General features: G+C 54.8%; 1 protein-coding gene across 50 annotated transcripts; it reads right to left on the reverse strand.

Moving 5' to 3' along the window:
• Window positions 1-5,926: 5,926 nt before the first annotated feature.
• Window positions 5,927-26,670, reverse strand: POLL (DNA polymerase lambda). 50 transcript variants are annotated; one of them, XR_012418147.1, is made up of 10 exons: window positions 26,446-26,663; window positions 25,672-25,832; window positions 24,277-24,571; window positions 23,731-23,893; window positions 23,017-23,334; window positions 21,921-22,094; window positions 21,199-21,327; window positions 17,781-17,949; window positions 14,690-14,959; window positions 5,927-7,753 (listed from the first exon to the last, which is right to left on the reverse strand). XR_012418147.1 is itself a non-coding variant. In XM_045361419.3 (10 exons), exons 2-10 carry the CDS (start codon window positions 25,784-25,786, stop codon window positions 7,706-7,708), a joined length of 1,470 nt encoding a protein of 489 aa, XP_045217354.1. In that variant the 5' UTR covers window positions 25,787-25,832; window positions 26,446-26,663; the 3' UTR covers window positions 5,927-7,705. The 50 variants fall into 50 exon arrangements, 46 of the variants coding, with proteins under 46 accessions (XP_045217354.1, XP_073858649.1, XP_065377384.1 ...); XR_012418149.1 differs by lacking the exon at window positions 14,690-14,959 and adding an exon at window positions 10,180-10,238 and having other exon boundaries at window positions 21,164-21,327; XR_010578077.2 differs by having other exon boundaries at window positions 21,164-21,327.
• Window positions 26,671-26,682: the final 12 nt, after the last annotated feature.

The raw sequence follows: 26,682 nt of genomic DNA on the forward strand, positions 1-26,682 counted from the left end.
ACTTTGGGAGCGCAGATCACCTGAGGTCAGGAGTTCAAGACCAGCCTAGCCAACATGGTGAAACCCTGTCTCTACTAAAAATACAAAAAAATTAGCCGGGCGTGGTGGCACATACCTGTAATCCCAGCTACCTGGGAGGCTGAGGCAGGAGAATCTCTTGAACCCAGGAGTCGGAGGTTTCGGTGAGCCAAGATCATGCCACTGCACTCCAGCCTGGGCAACAGAGTGAGATACTCTCTCTCAAAAACAACAACAACAACAAAACTCATCAGGGGACTGGGAGCGGTGGCTCATCCTTGCAATCCCAGCATGTTGGGAGGCCCGGGAGGGCGGATCGCTTGAGTCCAGGAGTTCCAGCCTGGCACAGGGGAAAGGGTGTTGGAGAGACACCTTTGAATGCCAGCCGGTCATGGAGCCCGTGGACTGCATCTCTTTTGTGTCAATGTTTATGGATACGTGGTCGTTGTAGTACCTTATCTTTAAGGTACTGGCCTTGGAGACAGCAGGGCAGGCGAGCACAAGTGGCTTCAGGAAGGGTAGCCAGCAGGAGGGGAGGCCGATGGGGTGCGCCCTCTGCCCTTTCTACTTTCAGCTTTACAGTTCTGAGACTCCCATCCCTCCATGGGGCCTGTCATTTGCCACGGAGCCGCCCTACTCCTGGGGATGGCCTTTCAGCATCCCCGCTCTTCCGCAGCGACCCTCTCCACCCCGCAGGGACCCCTCCCCAGGATGGAAGCCCAGGCTGGAAGGAAGAGTTGTACCTAGCGGTAAGTATGCGCAACATTACATATGTATATTGGAGAGTAAATAACCGCAAAAAGCGCCTTGTAAATAGACTCCGAGTTTATCCTTTATTAATGAGGCACCGAGTGCCCCGCTGTTTTAGAGCAGCGAGACTTTCATAATATCAAAACCTAAATTACACTTGCGTCTCTCATCCCACGGACGAGCATCTTTCAGCCCCATTTGCAGAGTGAGTAAGCAGGAATCCCTCCTTGCCTGGCTGGGAGTTGGTGGCACCTTTCTTCTAACTGGAGTGAGGGTGGATGTGGACACACACACCCCAAGTCCCTGGAGAGCCCCGAGTCTAAGGCCTCAGGGTCCCATGGATGAGGGCTGCCTGGGATCCTGGCCTCCGTTCCTTGCACGGAGTTTACCAGATCCAGGGGCTGCCGCAGGCTCTGAGGTTTACTCTTTCAATGTAAGGCAGTGGACACTTAGAAGCTTTGTGATCAAGTTACTCCCCATCTCTCAGCTTCAGTTTATACATGTGTAAAACAGGGATAATATCTTCATAGGATGGCCACGGGGACACTGGGAGAGGTGAATGGATTAGAAGTGCTGCGGGGTGAGGGGAGGCTAGGCGCAGTGGCTCATGCCTTGCAATCCCAGCACATTGGAGGCCAAGGCAGACAGATTGCTTGAGCCCAGGAGTTCCAGACCAGCGTGGTCAACAAAATAAGAACCTGTCTCTACAAAAAATACAAAAATTAGCTGGGTCTGGTGGCTTGTGCCTGTAGTCCTGGCTACTCAGGAGGCTGAGATGGGAGGATCACCTGAGCCCAGGAAGGTGGAGGCTGCAGTGAGCTGTGATCGTGCCACTGCACTCCAGCCTGGGCAACAGAGTGAGATCCTGTCTCAAAAAAAAAAAGTGCTTGGGGGTGGTGCTTGACAAATGTGAGCGGTGATGATGATATTGATGGTGACAACAATGACTAATTCCCCTCTTTGGGATGGGACATCAGTGTCTTCTATTCAATTTCTGGAATGGACCATGTGGCGGGGGGGCCCCAAACTCCAGCCCCATCCTGGCACCAAGGCGCTGCGCTGAGGATGGGATGCCAGGGCCCCTCTCACTCCAGCACGTTCAGGATCTGACCTTGCTGTGTCCCCCAACTCTGGGGCAGAACCCAGACCCTCTGGGCCCCCTCGATTCCCCAGGTCCAAGGCCCCTCTCAGGCTCCCTGGGGATTGCATCTGTTCTGCTCTGGGCCTGGGCCAGACTGGCTAGGCAGGCAGGTAGGCAGGCGGGTGCAGTGTGGGCAGGATTTACAGCTTGGCCAGCTAGGTTCCTGGTGCTCCGGTGGGCGTCATGTCGCGTCTGTCCCATTATATGGACAGTTGAGTTTAATAGTCATTGTGTGCTCACTCGGAGCCCAGCAAACATCGCGGGGCGACACCCCCTCCACGTAAGCCACCCGCTCCCCAGCCACACGGCCCATCCGTACAGTAAATTAAAAATATGAATCACTTCTCCCCACTGCCTCCCCAAACGCTCATCTTGTCAGCCTCTATGTTGCCTTCATTTGTATTACCTTAATTTAATGTTAATTATGGTCTTCATTTACAAGGAACAAGCGAGCCCTGCTCTGCCAGGGGAACTTCCCCCCAGCCCTCCCCCTCAGCCCAGGAGGGAAGGGCTGGGGGAGAAGGGGAATTTGGGGGACTGCAGGAGTGAAAAGGGGAGTTAGGGAGAGGGCATGAGATGAGATCTTAGCCATCAGTGGCTAGTGGCCATTCTGGGAGGGACTAGGAGGACCTCCCATCTCCCCCATACACTCTGTCTTCAATCCTTTACTCATTCCACAGCTATGTACTGAACACATAATATGTGCCAAACAATCAGGAACCAGAGAGGTGGGGGTGGGTGTCTCTCTAGTAAGCACGAATGGAGTCCCCTCTGGGATCCTGCAGTGAATGTGGATCAGAAAGACATATCCATGCCCCAAGTGGGCTGGCCCCTGACCCAGCCTAGAGGGCATAGGACACAGACAAGTTGGGGAGGTTCCTCCCCTTCCCTGGACTTCCAGTGTTACCCTGCCCCAATCTGCCTCACACCCCTTCCAGGCAGGAAGTTCTTTCTGGAGTCTTTCCTAAGTCCCTCTTGTTGCAGATCAGACTAGGCTCAGAGCCTGAATGGGGCCAGGAGTGGAAGAGTGACTCCCACGCCACACTGCCTCTGGAGGGTTGGGAGGAAGGCATTGTGGGGATCAGTCATCCCACCACCCAGCACCCAGTACCCATCACCTCCCCGCCAGCCAGCCATGCAGACTCCACCAACATCCTTGTGTCTGAGAATCCTGGGAGCCCTGATTGTGACTTTCTTTTTCTGATACGGAGTCTCGCCCTCGCCCGGGCTGGAGTGCAATGGTGCAATCTCGGTTCACTGCAATCTCCACCTCCCAGGTTCATGAGATTCTCCTGCCTCAGCCCCCCAAGTACTTGGGATTATAGGCGCACACCACCATGCCCAGCTAATTTTTTTTTGTATTTTTAGTAGAGACAGGGTTTCACTGTGTTGGCCAGGCTGGTCTTAAACTCCTGACCTCGTGATCTGCCTGCCTTGGCCTCCCAAAGTGCTGGGATTACAGGCGTGAGCCACCGCACCCAGCTTGATTGTGACTCTTTGGCTGTCCCTGTGCTGCCAATGAAACGCACAGTCACATTCAGGCCTGTACAGCCTGTGGGGAGCACAGTAAATGTTGGTGGCTGATGTCACACGTGTGCACACGGAGCTGGCAGAAGGCCACCTGCCCATGAGCTGCCATTAACCAGGAACATCCTCCCTCCTGCCTCCCCTACATACAGCTCTTCCACTGGGGAAGAGGATCTCCAGCTGGGAATATCTTCTCGACAGATGAGGCTGCTGTGAGTGTGTTCTCTCCAGGGAACCTTGATTCCCGCATAGGGACATGTGTCCCCCAGGATCGGCGTGCCTCTCAGGTTCCGCGTGCATGTGTGTGTGCGCGAGCATCTGTCCAGCAGGCCCATGTGCATGTGCGCGCGCCTGTGCTCATGCACGCCCCCCCTCCCGCTGTCAGCCGCGCTGATGACATTGGTGCAGAGGAAAGTGATGACAAATGCCCGTTATCAGCGAACGAGGCCGATGACAAATGGGCGGGCGCCCGAGCAGCCCCATTACGCTGTAATAACAGAAGATGGATGGCCTGGCGCCCCCCCACCCCCACCCCGTGCCGGTAACGGGAGCCGATCCTGCTCCGCTAGCCCGGGAGGGAGCCCAGCCTCTGCCGCCGGGCCGCCAATCACGGCGGGGCCCAAGACGCCCAGACCGAGGAGCCGCGAAACCACGCGGCCCTCCTCGGCGGAGGAACAAAGCCCTGCGCTCAGCGGCCACAGGGTGCTCACCGGGCATCTGGCCTGCCTGCCGCCAGGACATGCAGCTGTGCACACACACGGCCTGCACATGCGCCAGGCGCCTATGTCCTTGTAGGGTGCACCTGCAGCACTTGTCCAGGCACAACCCTGACCTCATGGGACCATGCAAACATCCTTTTGTGTTACGCACACACATACATCTGCCACTAGACATGGATATACACCCGCCAATATAAATCCATGCACATACCGCCGTACACACCCGTGTACCTTCAGTTCCTACACATGCCTACAGAAACCACTATGTCCATATACATGTATGTGCCTAACATGATTGCTCATGTAGATATGGAAATATGTACACATATAAGCAGAAATGCTTGCACATGAATACAAGCCCTACACACTGCTCTGTGCACAAAATTCAGGGTGTCTGAACACCCACACACATGTAAAAGGTGCCCGCCCACAGCTGCATTAACAAGTATTGACTGAGGCCCTACCATGTGCCTGTCAGTTAGGTGCTGGGGCAGTTATAATGAGACACCATCCCTGTCTTCTAGAATCTTAAGTTTATGGGAGGGGGCAGACAAATGGCTATGAGTGAAGGCAGAAAGTTGCTATGTGCTTTGACCCAAATAGTTTGTGATATAAGATTTACAACTGTTAAATCAAGATAGTCTTCCTGGAGGAGGTGGCGAAAGGAAGTTTTTAGAGGAACTGAATTCTGAACAAAAGGTATGGAAACCGGGAGATGTAGGGAGTGTTTGAGGACAAGAAGTCTAAGAGGGCCAGGCGCGGTGGCTCAAGCCTGTAATCCCAGCACTTTGGGAGGCCGAGACGGGTGGATCACGAGGTCAGGAGATCGAGACCATCCTGGCTAACACAGTGAAACCCCGTCTCTACTAAAAAAATACAAAAAAACTAGCCGGGCGAGGTGGCGGGCGCCTGTAGTCCCAGCTACTCAGGAGGCTGAGGCAGAAGAATGGCCTGAACCCGGGATGCGGAGCTTGCAGTGAGCTGAGATCCGGCCACTGCACTCCAGCAAGGGGGACAGAGTGAGACTCCGTCTCAAAAAAAAAAAAAAAAAGAAGTCTAAGAGGACAGGAGTCCAGGTGAATGGCACTGGGTGAGTGTGGTGGGAATGAGACTTCTCAGACAGACTGGGACTGGGAGGCTGGAAGCCAGGAGGCAATCCAGGAGGGTGGAGCTGGTCCACCTGAGAGACCTATGAGGCCTGGGCTAGCCTAAGACATAGAAAGGAAAGGAAAGGATCAGGAAGTCAATGAAGGGGAGAGTAAGCAGCTGGGAGGCACCAGGCAGGCTGACTTAACAGGGCCCTGCACTTACACAAGCTCCATGCCTGATTGTACATTCTGCTGTCTCTGTCTTGAAATTCCGCTTTTTTATTAAGAAGCTCCGTGTTTTCATTTTGCACCAGGCCTTGAAGATTATGTTGCCCGTCCTGGATCCTGAGGTTTCCAGAGCTAGTAAGACAGGCCAGCAGGAGCAGGTTTGGGAGAGGAGCTGGTGAGTTTGGTTTGGGACGGCGGGTACGTGAGAGGCTGGAAGTGGAATGCGGGTTGAGGAGACGGGGAAGATTCTATGTCTCCATCTGCAAAGTGAGAATTGCTGCATCGCATCTGCCAGTGCCCAGGTCCACTTCTATTCTGCAGTGAGTCCACACCCCACCACGAGCCTCAGACATACCTATCCTGTGCGCGCCCCTTGCTAGAATACAGCACTTGGGAGCTCCCAGTGTTGTCCCTACATTCCCAGGGCCTGACACATGGTAGCCACTCAGTACCTGTTTGTTGAATGAATAACTGTATTCATGAATACATGTGCACATACAAATCCACATACATACTCACAGGGCTTCCATTGTCCCCACCACGATGTGAACCTGCAGGACCGAATATCTTCCCCTATCCCACTGTCACGGCCCCACACTTCCTCCAAGACTTTTCTGTACCCTGTGTCTAACCTGGGGGTGGAATGCCCTTGCCTCAGTGGCCCTCTCATTGGGGGTCTCCTTTGCAGGCAGAGTTGGGCCGGAGTTAAGGAGGAGCAGAGAGTGGGAGAAGCCCAGGACCCCGGGGAGGTTGGGACAGGGGAGAGGCTATGACTGAATTCTAGTCTCAGCTCCTCCCTCTGCTGATGGCTTCTCTCAGCTCGAACTTCATCTGCAAAATGGGGACGGCAGACAGAAAGGCTTTCAAACTGGCACCTGGCTGCTGACACCGAGGCAGAGTAAATCGAGGCAGGTTTTGAGAAGGCTGCTTCCCTACTCCCAATTCTGGGTTCCCAGCGGTGTTGAAAGTGGATGAGGGGCCCAGGGGATGACCCAGGTGACCTTAAACAGGGGGAGGGAGGCGGGCACTCCTGAGAGGAGGAGGCTGTGGTCCACTCCCAGTAGAAACCAGATGGTACAGGAACTGAGACCCCAGCCAGTGCCTTGTACAACCCACATATAAGCAGGCACAGAAATGAGATGGCCCCCAAAGACTACAGTAACACTCTGACCTCAGGTAGCTTGGGGTGGAAGGAGGCAGAGGACACCAGAGAGAGGGGCCTGGGGAGGGAGCCCGGTGGAGGGGGTGGAGGGCACCAGGGTTCCCCTGCAAGACTACCCTGCCTTCCACTGGCAGGGACTGCTCCCTCCCCCTTCACTCAACGCTGGCTTCCCAATATGAGAATGGAAAAGGGGTGTGTTCCCGGGAACCCCCACCACCCCCACCTGTTTCCTTCACCTTCCTGTGACCCATTTTGGGTCTCTCCAATGTGTTCTGGTCCCGCCTCTATCCCAACCCCCACCCCCATTGCAGCGGTGTTAACCATCACCTCTCAGACCTGTCAGGAGGCCCTTGGGAAGCCCCCAGCAAGGGGGCTATAGTGAAAGGCACCAGGATGAGAGGGGAGATCCGGCAGGCAGGGGATGGGCCGGCTAATGGGCCTCATCCCTCCTCCCTTCACCAGTTCACTTTTTCTATAGCGTTATTGACCCGTCATTAGTTATCCGTCCAAGGTCGACGGGCCTGGCCCAGCCATAAATCACGGCGGCTGGAGGTGGGCTACAGGCGGAGCGATGGTCCCTGGGATGCAGTCCAGAGCTCAGCCCCCAGCTCAGCCCGGGAGGAGGCACAGACAACAACAGTCTCGGAAGACAGCAACAGTCTCGGAAGAGCTTCCCCCGGGGAGGTGGGCCCGCCTTCGTCTCCACGCATCCCGGCCCTCCTCCATGAACCTTCTCAACTTCCCCACGCTGCTCCAGGCAGCCCCTCCCTCCGTCTCTCACGCCTTTCTCCTCTCCCCATCTCTTTCTTCTCTCAGGCTCTGCGTTCAAGGTGGGCGGGGAAAGAGGGATGGGGTGGGGACCTGGGGAGGTGCTGGTTCCCGCCCACTCGGTGTTCTCACCCCACCTGGTCTCCCAGTTTAGAACATCCAGGATCAAGGACAGAACACACCCAGGGGGAAACTGAGTCCTGACCAGGGTTGAGTGTGGGGAAGGGGGTCCCACCGCATTCAGCACCAAAATCACCAGTCCCAGATCCGCGGTTTCAGCTCCCGGCGGGGTGACGGGGAGGCTCTATCCCCCTCGAAGGGCACGCCAGGCCCACAGGCATCGGGCCGCCTCCTGCAGAGAAGAGCGGGGGTTCGCGCTGCAGCAGCGCAGTAGGGACCCTTCCGCCCCACCCCACTCCACCCCACTCCACTCCCACGCCCGAGATCGGAGAGAATCCCGGCCGCGGGTCTCCTGCCCCGCACCCACCGCACCCTTAACTACACCCCACCCGGGCCTTCCCGCGCGGCCGGGCCTCTTCGCCGGTCCTCGCGCGCCCTCTGCTGGCGGCTTCCGGGAAGCGCGCCAGTGGCTTCCAATATCCGCCCCCCAGCGCGGCCCCCAGCGCGGCCCCGCAGCCCGGCAGGCCCCGCACCCGTCCCTGAGGACGCCCCACGAAGCACTCCCCATCCCGCCATCCCCGTTTCTGGGCGGCCGCTCCCATTCGGATCCCAGAGGCCCGTTTATTCCCAGAGGGTAGAGAGTGTTAGGATCAGAAAGGCAGAGCCTGAAGCTGGAGTGGCGAGTGAGGCTCCTCCCTGCGGAGCCCGAGGGGCATCTGCAGCCCGAATTTACTCTTCGCAGGGAGGTAGGGAGGGGGCATCTCCTTGCAGACCGCCCCTCCGCTTGGTGGTCCTGCAGCTCCCATGGGCACGGGGTAACGGAGAGTCAAGGAGGCCCTCAGGTGGGTGGACCCTGGTTCTCAGAGGCTCTGAGGTGGGAAGCTGGCGCTCAGGACTGTTGCCGGCAGGAAAAGGAAGAGCGTGGCCTCTGGGTTCTCCTGTGGTGCCACGCCCGAGGGTCCTGGGCTCCCTCCCCTTTAGGCAGCTCGGGAGGAAGGGGAACAGGCGGGGGGGGGGGGGGGGGGGCGGTGATCCCCTTGCGAGATGCTGTCTGGCTGGCAGGTAGGGAGGGTAGCTCGACCAGAGGCTCTGCTCAAACTGGCCCCAAAGGGCTCCACACAATGCTGGGTTCCAGGCCAGGATGATGAGGGAGGATTCCTCAGCAGAGGCCTGGAGCTGTGGCGAGGGGACGTCTCAGGCCAGGTGAGGCCCCCATCAGGCCCTGTGGTGGAGTTGGCATGGGGACAAGTGATGCATGTGTGGGCTCTGGGGCCGGGCCTGGTGTGTGCAGGAACACGAGGCCAAGGGCTGAGGGGAAAGGGTCAGGTGTGTGCAGGCCCGCTGGGGCCATGGGGGACAGGGTGGGCACGTAGGGATGTCTCTGAGCTACAGAGCCCAGACACCCGCCTCCAGCAGGGCTGGAGCTCAGGAGTGCTCAGGCATTGGAGCCTCGGACACCACTAATTCCCAAATGGAGGTGGAGGGGTCAGGAGACCCCACCTCAGGGCAAGCGGGCAACTGCTGATTCCAAACCCTAGGTTTCAGGACCGGGGACTGTGTCCTTCAACATCAGCAAGGGAACCCTCCACAGACTAAAACGCTCAGGCTCCTTGCTTCAGATAAGGGGGAAGGAGGGAAAGAGGTTAGGACAGAAAGCCCAGTTAGATCTGGGCTCGAACCACTCCCAGAGAGGAGCCAGGGAAACCAGCTGGGCTTCCCGGGTCACACAGATCTGAGCTGAAACCCAGCTCTGTTCCTCATATGGTGTGTGACTTAGGACTAGTAAATAAACCTCTCTGAACCTCACTTTCCTCATCTGCAAAATGGGGATAATACAACTACCAGAGAGCTGTTGGGAAGCCTACATGATATAATCCATGTGCAGAATGGGTTAAGGGTGGACTGGCCAGGCTCAGGAGTCAATAAATGATGGTGAAACTCTGCTGAAACAAACCAGAAATAGTGTACAGCTAACTCGGGTCTCCTCACTGGAGGCTGCTTTCATAACCTGCAAAATGTGCCTCGGTCTTCTCCAACCTCCATAGAAGCTGTTGCCTTCTATCTAGTAGCAATCAAAAACATCTTTGGCTGGTCACAGTGGCTCATGCCCGTAATCCCAGCACTTTGGGAGGCCGAGGTGGGTGGATCATGAAGTCAGGAGTTCGAGACCAGCCTAACCAACATGGTGAAACCCTGTCTCTACTAAAATACAAAAATTAGCTGGGAAGGGTAGCATGCACCTGTAATCCTAGCTACTCAGGAGGCTGAGGCAGGAGAATCGCTTGAACCCGGGAGATGGAGGTTGCAGTGAGCTGAGATCGTGCCATTGCACTCCAGCCTGGGCAACGAGAGCGAAACTCCGTCTCAAAAACAAACAAACAAACAAAAACAAAAACATCTTTTACTGGCGCCAATCCAGGCACCACGAATACATACATTTGAAAAACTCTGGTTTGGGAGGAGGAAGGGAACTCTGGTTTGAAAGGGCATCAGATCAGCCTGTCTGGAGTGCCCATAACCTAGAAGGCTCTGCCTGAGCCAATGCCACAGAAACTCCTCTTGTCAAGAACCCACTCCTGTGAGAGGGAAGCTCACTGCTGCTCACCACGCAGGGGCCCAGACTCCACCTGGGCAAGAGTCACAAATGTAAATGCTTACAGGGTTCGGTCCCAGGTACAGCAGTAGGGAATGGTGAGGACTTCCGGTCCAGTCAGTTACTGCCATGTGGGAGTATAGCGGAGGGATAGCATTAGGATAGAGCACCCAGCCCTCTCCCAACTTCATCCCCTGCTCACCTCCTAGGAGCTTCCTAAGACTCCCTTCCGCTAGGCCCTGTGAGTCTGTTTCCTACTGCTGCATAACAGATTATCACAAACTCTGCCCCTTAAACCAACACCCACTTATGATCTCACAGTGCTGTAGGACAGCAGTCTGAGCAGGCTCAGCTCGGTTCTCTGCTTAGGGTCCCACAAAGCTGAAATCCAGGTGTTGCCAGCCTGGGCTCTTTGCTGATGGCTCTGGGAGAGGCTGCGTCCACGTGCATTCTTGTTGCTGGTGGAATTCAGTTCCTTGTGGCTGTAGGACTGTTTCCCTGCTGGCTGTCAGCCGGGGCTGCTTTTTAAGGACCCTCTCTGACCCTTCTCATGCTTCACATCTCCCTGACTTCCCTTCTGCTACCAGCCAGAGAAAGCTCTTTGCTTTTAAAGATTTCATGTGATTAAGCTAGGTCCTTTTGCCATATAATGTGACATGACCACATGAGTGACACCTCATCACACTCGTACCCACACTCAAAAGAGAGATAATCCAAAGGCAATGATAACTGGGGGTGATCCTTTGAATCCTGCCCACCACACTCAGCCTCCGGGGTGGGGTGGAAGAATGCCTGGGGTGGATCCAGCCCTCCTGACCTCTGAGAGACCTTGAACCAGGGCATATCCCATCTCTGGGCCTCAGTTTCCTCTTTTATAAATGGGGCAAGGGGGCTGGACGGCATCTAAAATTCCTCCCAGGTCCCAAATAAATACTAATTGTAACACAGGGGATGGGGAATTCAGATCCCTTGACTGGGGGCCCCACTGACCATGGAAGAGCAGGACTGCATTGCCCTCCAGCAGCACCCCCATCCCCACCTCCCATAGGGCCTTGCTAGGGACAGCAGTATCGGTGACAGCCACACAGCACAGCAAAGATGCCCAGCATAAGGCGGCCAGCTCCCCCACTGAGCTGAGTTGTGGGCAGGTGGAGAGGCTGCTTCTGTAGTCAGAGACCACAGTGCCTCTGAGGCTCCAAAGACCATGATGGGTCCATTATGGAGTCTGCACAGGGCAAGGTGGGCTGGATCTACTTGGGGGTGGGGTGGGGCAAAGTCCATGTTGGGTGGGCAACAACCCTTCTCCTACCTCTCCATTCAAGCTGGTTTCCAGGCTCCTCTCCCAGATCCATCTTGTCAGTCCTGACCTCGGCTTCTGCATCTCCAAAAGGGCCTTCTCAGGCTCTTCCTGCCCCTCCCACCTGGCCCTAGCTGGGCAGGGGGCATTGACCTCAGCATCCTAGGCCCTCTGAGAGTCCTAATCATCCAGCCCCACCTGCTTCACTCCCCATCTTTCTCCCAGGCCCCTTCTACCCTCCCTAGGTGTCACTTTCAGTTCCGCACACAAGCTCATTCCCCCACGCTCCCACCAAGGCCCAGCTGAGGGGCTGGAAGGAGACCCTCCCCAACTCCATCCAAGCGCGGGAGCTGGGTAAGAGGCGGGGAAATGAATATTAATTTATCATGATTAGGCAAATCCGGCAGGGAGAGCCGATTCCGGCGGAGGAGGCTAAAAAGATGAATTTCAGCAATAAAATTAAATAAGGACGGACGGGCAGCCCCTCCTCCCTCCCGCTTTGCTGATCTCTCTCTTTCTTACAATTTATGAGGCCAATTATGAAGATGAGGTTGGAAGTTCCTGGAACTTCACTAAATGCAAACGGCGGTCCCTGCTGTTCCCATCAAATTAATTAACCGCATGCTATTGATGGCCGCTCAAGGCTGACGCAGGCGGCCCACCCTGCGGCCTCCTCCATGGACATGAGGACACAGGGTCCAGGGCCCAGCCAGGGCTCCACCTGCAGCAGGGACTCCAGCACCACTGGGGACTTCCAGGGACTCCCACCTCCTCCTACCCAACACCCTGCCTGAGCCCTTAATAACACAGGGCCTCCACTGAGACCTAAACAGACAGGGCCACGTGGACACGTGCCCAGGGTTGAGCACACACACACACGCAGAGACTAAATCATGAACACACAGCACAGACGCAGGGTCCAGGAATGTGTGTTAGGCACACACATCCCCCTGCAGTGGAACATGAACACACATATGCATGGGCACTACACACACAACAACCGAGCTGAGGGAACCGGAGCAAGGGGTCGGGGGGAGGTGCACTGTGTCTGGGGCTCTGGGCCTGCTCCATCAGGGCCAGGCTGAGTCCAGCAGGGCAAAGGTGTCACCATTGCTAAGAGGCTCCACTCAAGCAACGGGCAGTGGCCTGCCTTCCCTGGCGTCTGTACTGCCCTCCAGGGGCAACCTCAGAGCCCTACCCATGGCCCCTCAGCCCCTGGGACCTCTCTTCATCTCCAGGCCTGGGGCCTTCTTCAGGGACGTTCCCTGCAGTGTGGGGACCAGGTCTTGCCGAGACACCCCAGTAGGATGATGAGGCTGAGACCTGGCCCAGAGCCTCAGGCCAGTTGGGGGCTTCATCCCTGAGGACTCCCCAGTTCCAGAGCTCAGAAGCAGTACTGCCCTTCCAGAACCAAGGGTTCTGGAAAACTAAGGGCAGAGCAGACATAGGGCCAAAGGCGCCTGTGGCTGAGCCCATCAAGGCCTGTAAGCCCAGCAGCAGCAGGTGCCCCAACATCTGTAACTTGCATGGGAGGCCGCTCCCTCAGATAACAGGGGAGGGCCTGGAAAGGGGCGCCCCTGTTTGGGGTGCCTAAGTCTTCTCCAAGCCAGTCCTCCATCCTGGCAAGAGGCATCCTGTTCCATTTAAAGGGAGAGTAATTCCATGATTCTCCTGGAGAAGCAAGACAATGGGCCTGGGTTTGCCTTTCCCAGCCATTGGAACTGTAGGATGGGACACAGCTGGACTTGCCCACCTTGTGCCCACTCCAGGTGCTGCCTGGGAAGCCCCTGCCCCATGCCCACACCTGCCTTGTGAGCAGCCAGAACCCAGGAGGAAAGGCCGGGGCCTGTCTTGTTTCCCTTTCTGGTGCCCACACCTGCGCTGTGAGCAGCTGGAACCCAGGACAGGGCCTGTCTTGCTCCTTTTAGTGTAGGTCTAAGGTCAAGACTGAGGTCGCCACCCCAGGCCCTGGGAAAAGATGAAGCTCCGAGCTCAGTCGGGGTGAGCAGAGCAGCCCACGGGGGACTTGCATCTTGCACAAAGTGTCAGGAAGAAACTGAAATTAGGGAGGCTCAGACTGAACATGTGGTGGCCCTGGGCTCATGTGAGGCTCCCCTTTCCCCACACACTTCAGAGGATGCCCTCTACCTCACAGCAGGGCTTGCTCACACTTGCTGTCCCTCTGCCTTTGTACAGGGAGAGCCCAACACACAGTCTATTGGGTTTCTGCAGTCACATTAACAAATTACACCAACTTACTGGCTTAAACAACAAAGTCATTATCTCACAGTTCCACCAGCTCAAAATCCAACAGGCCTCCCTGAGATAAGGCCAGGCATCAGCAGGGCTGCCATCCTTCTGCAGGCTCTAGAGTAGAAGCTGTTCCCTGCCTTCTCTGACTCCTAGAGGTTGCTCACACTCTGCTGGAGATCTTTCCCCATCTTCAAAGCCAGAAACTTTGCATCTGACCTTTCCTCATCAAGTCTCTCTGATTGTAGTTTTTTTTTTTGAGACAGGGTCTCACTCTGTTATAGCTCAGGCTGGAGTGCAGTGGTGTAATCTCAGGTCACTGGAACCTCTGCAACCTCTGCCTCCCAGGCTCAGGTGATCCTCCCACCTCAGCCTCCCAAGTAGCTGGGATTATAGGCACCACCATGTCTGGCCACGCCTCGCTAACTTTTGTATTTTTTTTTTGTAGAGACGGGGTTTTGCCATGTTGGCTAGGCTGGCCTCAAACTCCGGGGCTCAAGTGATCCGCCCGCCTTGGCCTCTCAAAGTGTTGGGATTACAGGCCTGAGCCACCGCACCTGGCCATGACTGTTGCTCTTAAGAACTCATGTTTACATTGGGCCCACAGGATTCCCCAGCATAATCACCTCATCTCAAAATGCTTAAGCTTCATCACATCTACAGAGTCCCTCCAGCCAACTAAGGTGACATATTCACAGGTTCCAGGGATTAAGACATGGACATCTTCAGTGGACCATTATTCTGCCTGCCACATGTGGCCTGTCCAAGGACAACCCTGGCTCAGGGACAGAGTGATGAAGAACTGGGCTAGAGCAGGGAGCAGGCTTGTGGGGTCTCTCTCCACCTACTCCAGGCCAGGTGGTGACTGGGTGGTAGGTGTGTGGGGTGCTCAGTTGCTGGACAGAACCCGAGTTCCCACCAGGGCCCTGCAATGGAGTCTCCCTGTCTGGCAGGATGGGAGACTGGGCTGAAAGCCTGCTCAAGAACCAGGTTCAGCGCTAAAGTGCCTTGGAACCCCCAGTACTCACATTTCTTGCTTACTTGGACTCAGAGAACCTCATTTCACCCCCAAACTGGGAAGCCTTTCTCAAGACTCAGAAATCCCTCCATCAGCTCCTCTGCCTCAGTGGCTGTTCTCCTGGGCTTCTGTGTCAGACTGGGCAGCCAAAGGGTCACCCAGATGGGTTGCTGGAGGTGGGGCATGCTCCCTCTTTATCCCACGACTTTGTGTTGCCCTGGCCAGGAGGTAGGACCAGGAGTCTGCATGGTTTCCAGGCAGTCTCTGAATTCTGAGTCTCCTGGGGGAAGGAGTTAAGGCAGATGGGCAGGGATGTCAAGAATGGAGGTCAGACCCTGATTTCACACAAAGAAGCAAGCAGTATCCCTCCCTGCAGTCCCAGGACCTCCCTCTGTGTAGGAAAAGAACTTGGGTGAGCTACTCCATGGCCTGCTGCACACTGGTTCCCTCCACCCCTGGCCCTGGAGGTCCTGTTCCTTGGGCCTGGAGCAGGCTGGGGCAAAAGGAGAGAAGCAACTTCCACATTTGGACCCAGACACGCGTCTTTGGACTTCTGCTGACTCCAACTCTTGCTGGGGACAGCAGCAGGCACTGAGGGACCAGTCCAGAGAGGGACCAAAAGTAGCCTTCACATCCGGGGGCTCAGGCTTTCCCCAGTCCCTCTCCTGTCTACCCAGGCCCACTGTGGCTCTTGGCAGCCATGTGTCTCTGGGAGTAAACGTTCTTGGGGGAGAGGCTCGCCCCTCCAGAAGGCTTCTGGGCTTTTGACTGGCCATCTCTCGGGTTGGTGCTGAGCTGTGAAAGGGCCCTCCAGGTCCTGTGGGCTTCTGATTCCTTTCCCAATATGATCAGTGATGGGAAGACTCCCTGACTTACACGTCAGGGGTGTGAGCTTGAGTTGGGGGGCCTACTCCCAGGCTGCTAGGATCCCATGATCGAGACCAGGCAGACAAAGGCTGGCTCCGCGACTCTGCAAGTTACCAACAGGCATGTCGCCCACCCAGCACACTCAAGGTGGGATTCCCCCTCTGGAGCCAAAGCTGCCCTCACGCGTCACCACCCAAAACCCAGCACAGGGCCTCTCCAGGCTCCTCGCTCCTCCTCCAATACAGTCTCCTTCTGACTCTGTGCCCACTCCTCCTCATACCTAGGCTGCCTGAATCTCCTTCCATGCCCCCACTCCCCCACCAAGTCTCCCTGCCCTGCAAAACAGCCTCAGGAAGCCATCCTGCACTCCCCAGCGGGACCTGCTCTCGTCTGCTCTATCAAACCAAGCTCTGCTTCCAGTCCTCTACCAGCCCAGCCTGCTCCTGACTCCCAGCACACAGTGTCCTCTCTAAAGCTGGTCCTTAATTGTCCCCCAACAGAGCCTGCTGACTCCTCTCAGAGGCAATTTCCCTGCCAGTCTGCCTCTCTCCTCCTCCGGGAAGCCTTCCCTGGCCGCCCATCCCTGTGTACACAGGTCACTATTTAGTTGTTCCTAATGGTTTCCTGAGTCTTGCCACTTTTGCTTATGTCCCTGATAGCCTGGTCTAAGGCAGGGCCTGCAGAAGTTGGTGATGGCTAGATAGGAGCTCCAGGTGCCTGACTCCACGATTCTCCCTGGTCACAACCACTGCTATCCTTGCTGTGAGTTTAGGAGCTGACTCACACCAGTCCTGTCTAGAGGACAGTTAACACAGCCTTTCTGGGCTCCTCTTTTCAGTTCCCATCTCCGTTGTCCCTGCCTGGGTGGAAGAAGGTAGGTAGAAGCTGCAGCAGTTCAGACACCAGGCAGGTTCAATGTCAGATGCACTTTACTGGGCCCCTGGGCCTTCCAACACTGTCCTCACCGAGGCTGGGGCACCCCATTCCCAGCACCACCAGCTGCCCAGGAAGCAGCATGGGTAGAGGGAACACGTGTGGAATGGCTGTTCTCCTACCCCAGAGGGTCTTGGACGATGTTGACAGCACAGCTGCTTCCCTCTCCCCGGCAGCTTCTGTCCCCACCCAGCAGCTCAGCCTTTCTCACAGCAGGGAAGGGGGATGCCTGGGGCTTCAAATCAGCCACCTGCTCCTGCTTAAAATGGGATAAGGGGCCACTTGCAAAATTCCTCGAGGCAGCCTGCTCCTGTCTGGGAGAGGACTGGGTAGATACTGGGAGCCATGCTGGCTCTCGCTTCAGGCCCAGAGCCCTGGGCCCAGCTCGCTGAGGAAGCTGGTGGTTGGAGCAGCAAGGTTTGGCCAGCTGAGGCTGGAGGGAGTACTCCACTGGGTGGCCAGGAGGGGTAGCCAGTCCAACTCAGCTCTCCTCCGCACCCCCAGCCATGGGTCACCAGTCCCGCTCAGCAGGTTCTCGGTAGGGGAGGCCTAAGAGCCTGAAGACATCCTTCTCAGTGGGAGTGGGCAGCACTCGGCCAGGCCCCATCTTGCAGCCATGGGTGTTCCGGACCACAGCAGTGCTGAGGGCATGTTCTGACAGACTCATGCCCTTGGTCTTGGCCAGGGCTCGCATGGAGCGGTTGAAGTGTGCAGAGCCGGTAAAGTAGAGCAGGGCACAGGCAAACTCGCTGTAGGGCACCACGATGATGTCCAGGCGCCGGTGTCGCCACCCTGGCCCTGGGAGCCGGCACACCCCCAAGTACTTCTGTTGCTGACCATTCTCCTCTTGGCTCACCAAGTCATCTGTGAGGAACCCTGGCCCAATAGAGGGGACTGCTGGGAGGGCAGGGAGCCAGGCCTGGGCTATCCCATACTCTCAGGTCTCTCCTGATCTCTAAGCTGGGGCTTGCCCAGGTATTAGCTGGGTGACACTACCCTCTCTGGGCCCTTCTCCTTTTCTGTAAAACATGGATAGTAATTCCCATCTCCCCCATAGTGTCACAGAAAGATCAGATGAGATACTCGGCCTGCAGGGTTCACTGAGCACCTCCACATAGGTGTGGCAGGGCTGCTTCATCTCTCCCTGGAGAGGATTCCAGCCCCGATAGAGATGGGATGCTGGCAAAGCACTGTTCCTCTGCTTCCTGCCTCGGGACTGGAACTTCTAAGGTTCTCCCTCAGGGGCCCCCAGCCCTGTGCTGCCCTCTGTCAACCTGCTCACCCAGAGATGGAGCTCATACCTTGCTGCCGAAGGCTGTCAAGGAGGCGGCTGAAGATACCCCGGTGGGACCGGCCATCTGGGTGAGTGATGAGCACGTCGACATCACCACAGGTTGCCTTTCCCCGTCGGTATGAACCACATGCCACACATAGCAGCCCGGAGTTAAAGGCCTGGGCTGCTTTCTGGACCTGGGAGAGAGCAGTGACAGGTGAGGGGCCGTGGGGAGCTCCTCTCCCACAGCAGCACAAGGGCCTTCCCGGACTCGGGCCCACACCCTCAGCTTATGCCCATTCCCCAATGCCTGCTGCAAGCCTGCGGGAATCCACCGTGGGGAGCTGCTGTTCTTTCCCTTCACTAGGACAGGAGAGAAGAAAAAGCTCACTGTGCAAGAGGCAAGCCTGAGAAGAGATGGGAGAAGGTGCCAGCTCTGCTTGTCAGAGTGGGCACTGAGCTTGCCCCATGGAGCTCTTTAAGAGTAGGGAGACACAGACTCTCTCTGCCCCTGCCCCAGCCCACATGCCCAGGTCTGTGAAACTCCACTTAGGACAAGGGGCCAGTTGCTGAAAGCCCTCAGTCAGGTCTAGGTAGCCCCAGATATCTACTGATTTGGAGCTAAAGGTTTGGAATATGTGAGCTGGGGCTTGAGGCCTGAGCAGGTGGCTGGCAGCATGCGCCAGGCCCAGGCCCGGGAGAAAGTGGAGTACAGAAATACAGCTGCACCTGTGGGAAAGGAGAGGAAAGAAAGCAAAGAGGGGGCAGTTCTGAGCCAAGAGCCACATCCTTTCTTGGTGGGGAGGGAGCTGAGATGGCAACTGTCAGCTGAAGGATTGTCCCTCTGAGGAAAAACAAACCCATTAGCCTCCACCCCTGAGACACTGAGGTTCTTTCATATGCAGATGGCCTCCCGCCTCCACCCCAGGACATGGAGAATTCTGGGGCCCTGGACACCTCAAGTCTCCTGACAGGAGGGCTCTGCTAATCCCCTTACTCCCTTCTTGAGCCTCCCAAGAGAATGGAAGGAGGAGGTCCATGTGAGTAATCCCATCAAAACTTCTATGGCTCGAGCCCTTAAATGGGGGCACAGGAGGCCAGGTGGGAAGCCTCTTTTGTTCCAATGGGCTGGGGACTGACTGAGGCATTCTCCATGCCTGGATACCATGGCGGAGTGACGGTGTCATCACTAGCACCAAGGCCTGGTGATGGGCAGACAAAGAGGCCTGTCCATCCATCTCATACCGGCCTCATAGACTTGTGGCCTGGAATGAAGCTGGAGGCTGATTTCAATCAAACTGGGCCAGACTCCATGGGATCCCACTCTTTCAGAATCCCTGACCAAAGTGAGCAAACCTTGCCTATTACAAGCAGCTCCTAATCCTAATGCCCATTGAACAAATGACACATCTAGCCCTAAATGCAGCCCAATGTCTCTCTAATCTAGCTTTTACATGAACTTAATAGCTAACCCAACTCTAAACCAAACCCAAATCTTATTTCTTGGACAACTACAAATCTTAACTTAAAAGCAACCAACATTAAGAAAATCCTGCTGGGTGCGGTGGCTCACGCCTGTAATCCCAGCACTTTGGGAGGCCGAGGCGAGTGGATCACAAGGTCAGGAGATCGAGACCACCCTGGCTAACACGGTGAAACCCCGTCTCTACCAAAAATACAAAAATTAGCCGGGTGTGGTAGCGAGCACCTACAGTCCCAGCTACTCCAGAGGCTGACGTAGGAGAATGGCATGAACCCTGAAGGCAGAGCTTGCAGTGAGCCGAGATAGAGCCACTACACTCCAACCTGGGCAAAAGTGCGAGACTTTGTCTCAAAAAAAAAAGGAAAAGGAAAAAGAAAATTGAAGCCTAACTTTAAACTCGATCTTTTTTTTTTTTTTTTTTTTTTTGAGACGGAGTCTGGCTCTGTCGCCCAGGCTGGAGCGCAGTGGCGCGATCTCGGCTCACTGCAAGCTCCGCCTCCCGGGTTCACGCCATTCTCCTGCCTCAGCCTCCCGAGTAGCTGGGACTACAGGCGCCCACAACTGCGCCCGGCTAATTTTTTTGTATTTTTAGTAGAGACGGGGTTTCACCGTGGTCTCGATCTCCTGACCTTGTGATCCGCCCGCCTCGGCCTCCCAAAGTGCTGGGATTACAGGCGTGAGCCACCGCGCCCGGCCCTTTTTTTTTTTTTTTTTAAGACAGAGTCTTGCTCTGTTGCCCAGGCTAGAGTGCAGTGGCGTGATCTTGGCTCACTGCAACCTCTACCTCCCAGGTTCACACAAATCTCCCTCTTCAGCCTCCCAAGTAACTGGGATTATAGGTATGAGCCACGGCACCCGGCTAACTTTTTTGTACTTTTAGTAGAGACGGGGTTTCGCCATGTTTGCCAGGCTGGAAATTTTTGTGTTTTATAGAGACAGGGTTTCACCATGTTGGCCAAGCTGGTCTCGAACTCCTGAGCTCAGATGATCTGTCCACCCTGGCCTCCCAAAGTGCTGGGATTAAAGGCATGAGCCTGGTCTTAACTCAATCTTTTTTTTTTTTTTTTTTTTTTGAGACGGAGTCTGGCTCTGTCGCCCAGGCTGGAGTGCAGTGGCCGGATCTCAGCTCACTGCAAGCTCCGTCTCCCGGGTTTACGCCATTTTCCTGCCTCAGCCTCCCGAGTAGCTGGGACCACAGGCGCCCGCCACTTCGCCCGGCTAGTTTTTTGTATTTTTTAGTAAAGATGGGGTTTCACCGTGTTAGCCAGGATGGTCTCGATCTCCTGACCTCGTGATCCGCCTGTCTCGGCCTCCCAAAGTGCTGGGATTACAGGCTTGAGCCACCGCGCCCGGCCTTAACTCAGTCTTGATGGCGCTTTCTTCCAACCCCAAACCAAATCCTACTGACGCTGTGCTTTTACACCAACTCTACCCCAAATCCTGAGCCAGCCTTGCGTGGGCTTTAGAAGGTCCATGCATCTGAAAAAAGACATAAACCTTTGCACATTTGTGCATTTTGGGGAGAATAGAGTCCACAGTTTTCATCAGGTTCTCAAAGAAGTTGGTGAAATAAAAAATAAGATAAAATAAAATAAAACATTAAAAACCTCTGCCCTGACCCACCCTAACCTCAAGTAATACAGATATAATCTACCTGTAATCTAACCCTAACATTAACCCAATCCTAACACCAATCAGTCTAGAATCAAATCCAAGCCTAATAGGCCTGACTACTGAGAACTAGAATCTAGAGGGCTGGTGTTACAGTTCTTTCCTACCACAGCCACCCACCCCACCTCTGGGCCTGGAGCTTCAGTCTCAACTTGCTCTGTGATCAACCTCTGGTGACCCAGTTTCCTCTGCCTGCTGCGCTCCCCAGCTGAGGAGTCGGGGGTTCTTGACTTTGACCCAAGACCTTAGAGCAGGACCTGGCTGTCCTCACTGCTCTGGGACACCCGCTTACTGTCTGCTCAATCTCTGTAGCCTCCTCCCTGGGCATGCGTTCCAGGAAGTCATTGTAATGCTTCAGGCCAATGGCCTGCTGGGTTGTCAGGGAGGCCTGGCTGCGGATGTCTTCCAGACTTCGGAAGCCCTGGAAAAAAGCAGCCAGATGGGGAGCTGTGAGGATCCAGGACCAATGAAGAGGCATGAGTGAGCACACACATGAAGCTTCCATCGCCCCAGGCTCTAGGGAAGGCTAGAGGCAGGACCAACCTAGGGGTGGTTGGGTCTGTACTCAGCAGGACTTGGGAAAGGCAGGGGGCATGGGAAACATGCCATCATCCAGCCCTGCCACTATCCTAAAATACTCATTCGTGATTCCATCAGTCTGAGGATGGGCCTTGTCATCTTCATCCTTACCAAGCTGCCCTGGTGATTGTGGGCAGAGCCAGGATTGGGAACCACTGCTCTAGACATGCAGTGTCAAGGCCTGGCCTCCTCAGGAAGGCCCTTGCTGGTCTGGGGAGACAGAGAAACATACTTCTTGCCCCGGTCTACTCCTTCTTAAGGATACCAAGCAACAAGGCTGTTCTGGGAGCTGAGGGGTCTATATGAGTCCTGGTCCCCTTGAAAAATGGTCTCCCTATACTGTGGGTGCATTTCCATCAAAACACAGGGTAGGGAACTCTGGGGCAGGAACTCTGAGACAGCAAAACTGAAGTAGGGGCTAAGCCAGGGTGTGACCTGTTGGTACCACATCTGGGCAGTCTTGGTCCCAGCTCCCCAGATGTTGGAGAAGAGCTCCAAGACAGGCACACTCTCACTGATATGGTCCAGCTTTCGCAGATGCCCGCTCTCCAGGATCTCTATGATTTTCTCAGCCATCCGCTTCCCAATCCCAGGGATACTGCAGGCCTCCTAGAGGAGGAGGAGGCAGAGGCAAGAAAGAAGAGTGAAGAGATGGAAGTGGTAGAGCCAGTGGAAAGGAAGCTGACTCCTCTAGCAGATGCTGGCGTAAAAGCCCCCGCTGGCTGCTTGGCAACTGTGTGGCTATGTAAAGCTTGGGTGTAGTTGAAGATGAGAATTTTGGATAGAATGAGGGCTGGGTAATTTGTCTTTTGGTTCCCAGAAGGATGGAGACCAGCAATAAGAAGTAGAAAATAATGATGATATTAGTCACCACCACCACCACCATCACCATCATCATCATTCCAACAGCAAGAGCTAACATTTACTGAGGGCTTATTGTATGTCAGGTCCTGTGCTACAGGGACCATTTCACTTAATGGTAGCCCCTTTTTACTAATGAGAAAACTGATGCTTTGAGAGTTTAAGTAACTTGTCTGGAGTCACACAGTTAGTGAATGACAGGAACCAGAGTTCAAACCCTGGTCTGTTAGGCTTCAGAGTCTAAACTTCTTTTAAACAACTTTTTAGGCCGGGCACAGGGGCTCATGTCTGTAATCCCAGCACTTTGCAGGGCTGAGCCAAGGGTGGATTGCTTGAGCCCAGGAGTTCAAGACCAGCCTGTGTAACATTGCGAAACACCATCTCTACTAAATAAATAAACAAAATTACAAATAAAAAACTTCTAATTATGTTAAAAAATTCAAAAGTAGAAAGATCAGTATAACAAACCCCCAAGTACCCATCTCCCAGCTTCAACAACTATCAAGATTTTGCCAATCTGCTTTCATCAATTTTCCTTTTTTTTCTTTTGTGCAAGTCCTAGACCCCATAAAATCTTCACCACTGTACCTGAACCGCACTGGTGACTGACAGCGCCTTCACTAACTGCTGGCTAGTAAAGACCCCTCTTCCCACCCTAGCCCCTGGGTACCTGGTACGAGGTGACAGGCTTATGGAAGCTCTTGAGAGCATTGATGGCCTTGGCATAGCCCAGGGCCCTCCACTTGTCTCCCTGAACACTGTAGGCTTTGGCCAGAACTTCCAGCTTCTCTGTGATATGGAGGTTGTGGTTGGTCGCCTTCTGGCTTGAGGGCTGTGCACAGACCCACTTATCCAGGACCACAGGGGCTGGGCTAGGATCACAATCTCCCTCAAGGGAGGCGGGGTAGTGGCCACTGATGAGGGCTTCCAGATCAGCTGCGCTAACCTGGGTTTCTTCCCCATCGCTGGCTTCATCATCAGAGATGGGCTTGGGGTAGAGAAGAAAAGAAAACAATAAATTCTTGTCCTCCAGGAGAAGGGATCCTTAAAGGTGCGGGTCATCTTCTTTGTGCAGGGGGAGGGTCTTCTAGTCAGACCTAAGAATGAGGTGGGGCCTTCTGCATCAGACTTGGATCACCTCGGGTGTGGGGCCACATTCCCTTTGGCTCACCGCAGTGCCTACCCCTAGGATCCCCAGTGGTATGTGTTAGATACGGCCTAGATGAATGCAGGAGTGATGAGTGTTGGGAAGAGCTATATGGCTTCACAATGGGGTCCTCCTCTCTCCGGGGACTGGGACTTTCTGAACAGTCATCAGGCCCTCCCCATTTCTGTGATCTGCTTCCTAGGGGAAGGGAGCTCTGAGGGATGGAAGGCTCCTGACCTGGGCTTGGGTGTTTGGTGCCTCTTTTGTCTTTTGGGGAGGAGACACAGGCCTGGTGGGAGAAGGAGGAGGAGGAAGCGCTGTCTGAAGCAGGGCCTCATGGGTGCCAGGAGGAAGAGAAGCATCCTGCTCTGCCTTGCTGGGCTGTGACTGGTCCAAGTACCTGTGGGGATGGTGATGGGAGGTTAAGACACCAAAGGTCTCACCCTGTTTCTGTCCCCAGTCCTAATGTATTCTGAAATACTTGGTTTCCCAGTGTGTCCAATTAAGAAAATGAGTTTTTTGAGGTTTTTGGAGTTTCTCTTGAGATAGGGTCTTGCTCTATCACCCAGGCTGGAGTACAGTGGTATGATCAAGGCTCACTGCAGCCTCAGCCTCCCTGGCTCAATCAATCCTCCCACCTAACCCTCATATAGCTGGGACTACAGGCATATACCACCATGCCTGGCTAATTTTTAAATTAATGACAGTTATTTTTAATAATTCAAGAAGAGAGCTCAAGATGCTACTAGAAAACATTGGAAAAAAAGACTGGGATCAGCCCACCTACTGGGGATGAAGATGCTGAATCCAGCTACATCCACCAGCCTCCTCTCCTGAAGGCACAAGCTCAGCCAGGCTGACTTCACCAGCTGAGCACCCGGGGGCAGCCGGGGTAGTCTGAGAAGGCGGAGGGCTCGCTCATAGTCCATGCCTTCATCCACCACAATGTGAGTGACACCTGGGCCCTGGACAGGGCATAACTGGCCACCATGCTGAACAATCTGCTTCTCAAAGAGTTCTGCCCGGGCTCGTCCAATGCCAGTGCGCACAACATGGGCCCGAAGGGAGCTCAGCCACTCTGGGGAAGGAACATCCAGATGACTACTGTCATAACTTTTTAATTTTATCTGCCACCCCCTGGCCACAACTTCTAACATGATCTGAATACAACTTCTAACATGATCTGAATGACATGTTCACAGTCCCCTACCCTGAAAATAAGCATTTGTCTTCCATCCAGGCAGGTTTCCTTCTATATACAGCAAATTTTCTCACAGGCCAGTACTTGAAAGTAAGGGACAAGGATTTTTATACGTCCTGTTCCTTGGTGCAACCTAGAAGTGTCTGGCACATTGTAAGTAACCTGTAAATATCTGCTGAATGAATGCCTCCTCCCTTCTTACTTTGTTTTTGTTTTTGTTTTGTTTTTTTCGTTTGTTTGTTTGGAGACAGTCTCACTCTGTTGCCCAGGCTGGAGTACAGTGGCGTCATCTTGGCTCACTGCAACCTCCATCTCCCGGGCTCAAGCGATTCTCATGCCTCAGCCTCCCAAGTAGCTGGGATTACAGGCATGTGCCACCATGCCTGGCTAATTTTTTGTATTTTTGGTAGAGACGGGGTTTCGCCACATTGCCCAGGCTGGTCTCGAACTCCTGAGCACAGGTGATCTGCCTGCCTTGGCCTCCCAAAGTGCTGGGATTACAGGCATGAGCCACCGCGCCCAGCCTCTCTCCATACTTTGAATCCTTTATCATTTATTCTTTCAACAATGCACATTTCTTGCCCTTACACTCTGACAGACCCGACAACCCTGCCTCCAAAGCCTCTGCTATTTATTTATCAATTTGGCTGCAAAACAACTAACAACAATCCTGGGTAATGGAGGGGGGTTTCTGTCCCAGTCCCCCAGGGCAAAAATTATACTGGTCATTCCCTGAGGGTCCAGGGAGTCTTTTCCAATTGATAGGGGTGTTCAGGTAGAAAAGAAGATAACACAGCAAATGGCCTGTCCAAGACCCAGGACCAAGCTTAGTACAAGGCAGATACAAACAGACCTGCAGTCCATGGACAGGCAGAGTCAGCTCCAATATCTGATTCTGGACATGAACAACATAGGGCTGAAGCACATGAAGGCTGAGGGTTCAAGCGCATGAGGGTTCTGAGAGTGGGTCATCTCACCTTCTGCTTCTTCTCCCTCTTCCTTCCTGGGAATCTTTGCAAGTACTTTTGATGATGCATCAGCATGAATTTTCTTCCGTTTGGGAAACGCCTTCAAGATACCCCTGGGATCCATTGAAGTACGGCTGCATCCCAGCCTGTTGGAGGGTTGGTCAGGGCTGCTGTCAGGTGGAAATACAGAATTAAGGATCTCCAACCCCTTTGCCTATGGAGGTAGGGGGTAGCAGCCCAGTTTGGGGAAGCGGGAGGTTGGGGGGGATCTCTTCAAACCCCGTTAAACTAGCTTTTTAGCCTAGCTTCACACTCCCCAGTCTTTCAAAGTTGGAGTATTAGGGGAAATGAGGGGAAGGCTGGAGCCATCGGGGGTACTTTTAAGGAGTAGGAAACTATACCCATTCCTCAAAGGGGTTGCTCTAAAGATTCAGCACAGCCCTCCTGCTGCGGCCCACTTCGAAGGGCTTTACCAAAATGGGATGCTGGGCTAGGAAATGGAGCTTTAGGGGATGGAGCGGAGACTGGGGAGGACCTGCACATAAACTCCACATACTCTTTTTCTCCAACACAGACTTGCAGAGGAAAACCTGAGGAGGCGGACTTTCGCGGGTGAGTGGGAACGCCCTGCACCTGCCCTGGTCTCAGCCTCTCGACATGGGGATGCTCAGCGCCGCAGCTGCGGGGAGATGGGGCACGGCCGCAGCAGGTGTGGGGAGCCCTCCGGGAATGGAGGAGTCTCGCAGCTGGGGGTGAAGACCCGGGCAGGTGTGGTGTACTCGCCCTGTACGCAGCTGGCGCAGGCCAGGGAATCCCAGCTCGGGGCTAGTAGAGAGTTGGAGTGCCCAACCCCGGCGCCAAGAGTCTCTCTCCAACCGCCAGAGTCAGTCCCTGGGTGCGGTCGACAACAGGCCAAGTTGGTCACCCGAGGGTGGGCAGGAGTAGGCCACTTACCAGGAGAGCCAATGAGAACGGACGAAGGGGGGAAGGAGGGCAAATGCCCAGAATAGCTTCCGAGTC

This window comes from Macaca fascicularis, chromosome 9 (genome assembly GCF_037993035.2).
Source record: "Macaca fascicularis isolate 582-1 chromosome 9, T2T-MFA8v1.1".
Taxonomy (NCBI): domain Eukaryota; kingdom Metazoa; phylum Chordata; class Mammalia; order Primates; family Cercopithecidae; genus Macaca; species Macaca fascicularis.

Excerpts from the sequence above, each read along its gene's own strand:
- POLL (XM_045361416.2), bottom strand. The coding sequence starts at position 25,786 with ATGGATCCCAGGGGTATCTTGAAGGCGTTTCCCAAACGGAAGAAAATT. Across the intron at positions 23,335-23,730 it reads CACCAAACACCCAAGCCCAG|CCCATCTCTGATGATGAAGC; the intron begins GTCAGGAGCCTT and ends CTCTACCCCAAG. Across the intron at positions 21,328-21,920 it reads CCCAGATGTGGTACCAACAG|GGCTTCCGAAGTCTGGAAGA; the intron begins GTCACACCCTGG and ends GCTTTTTTCCAG.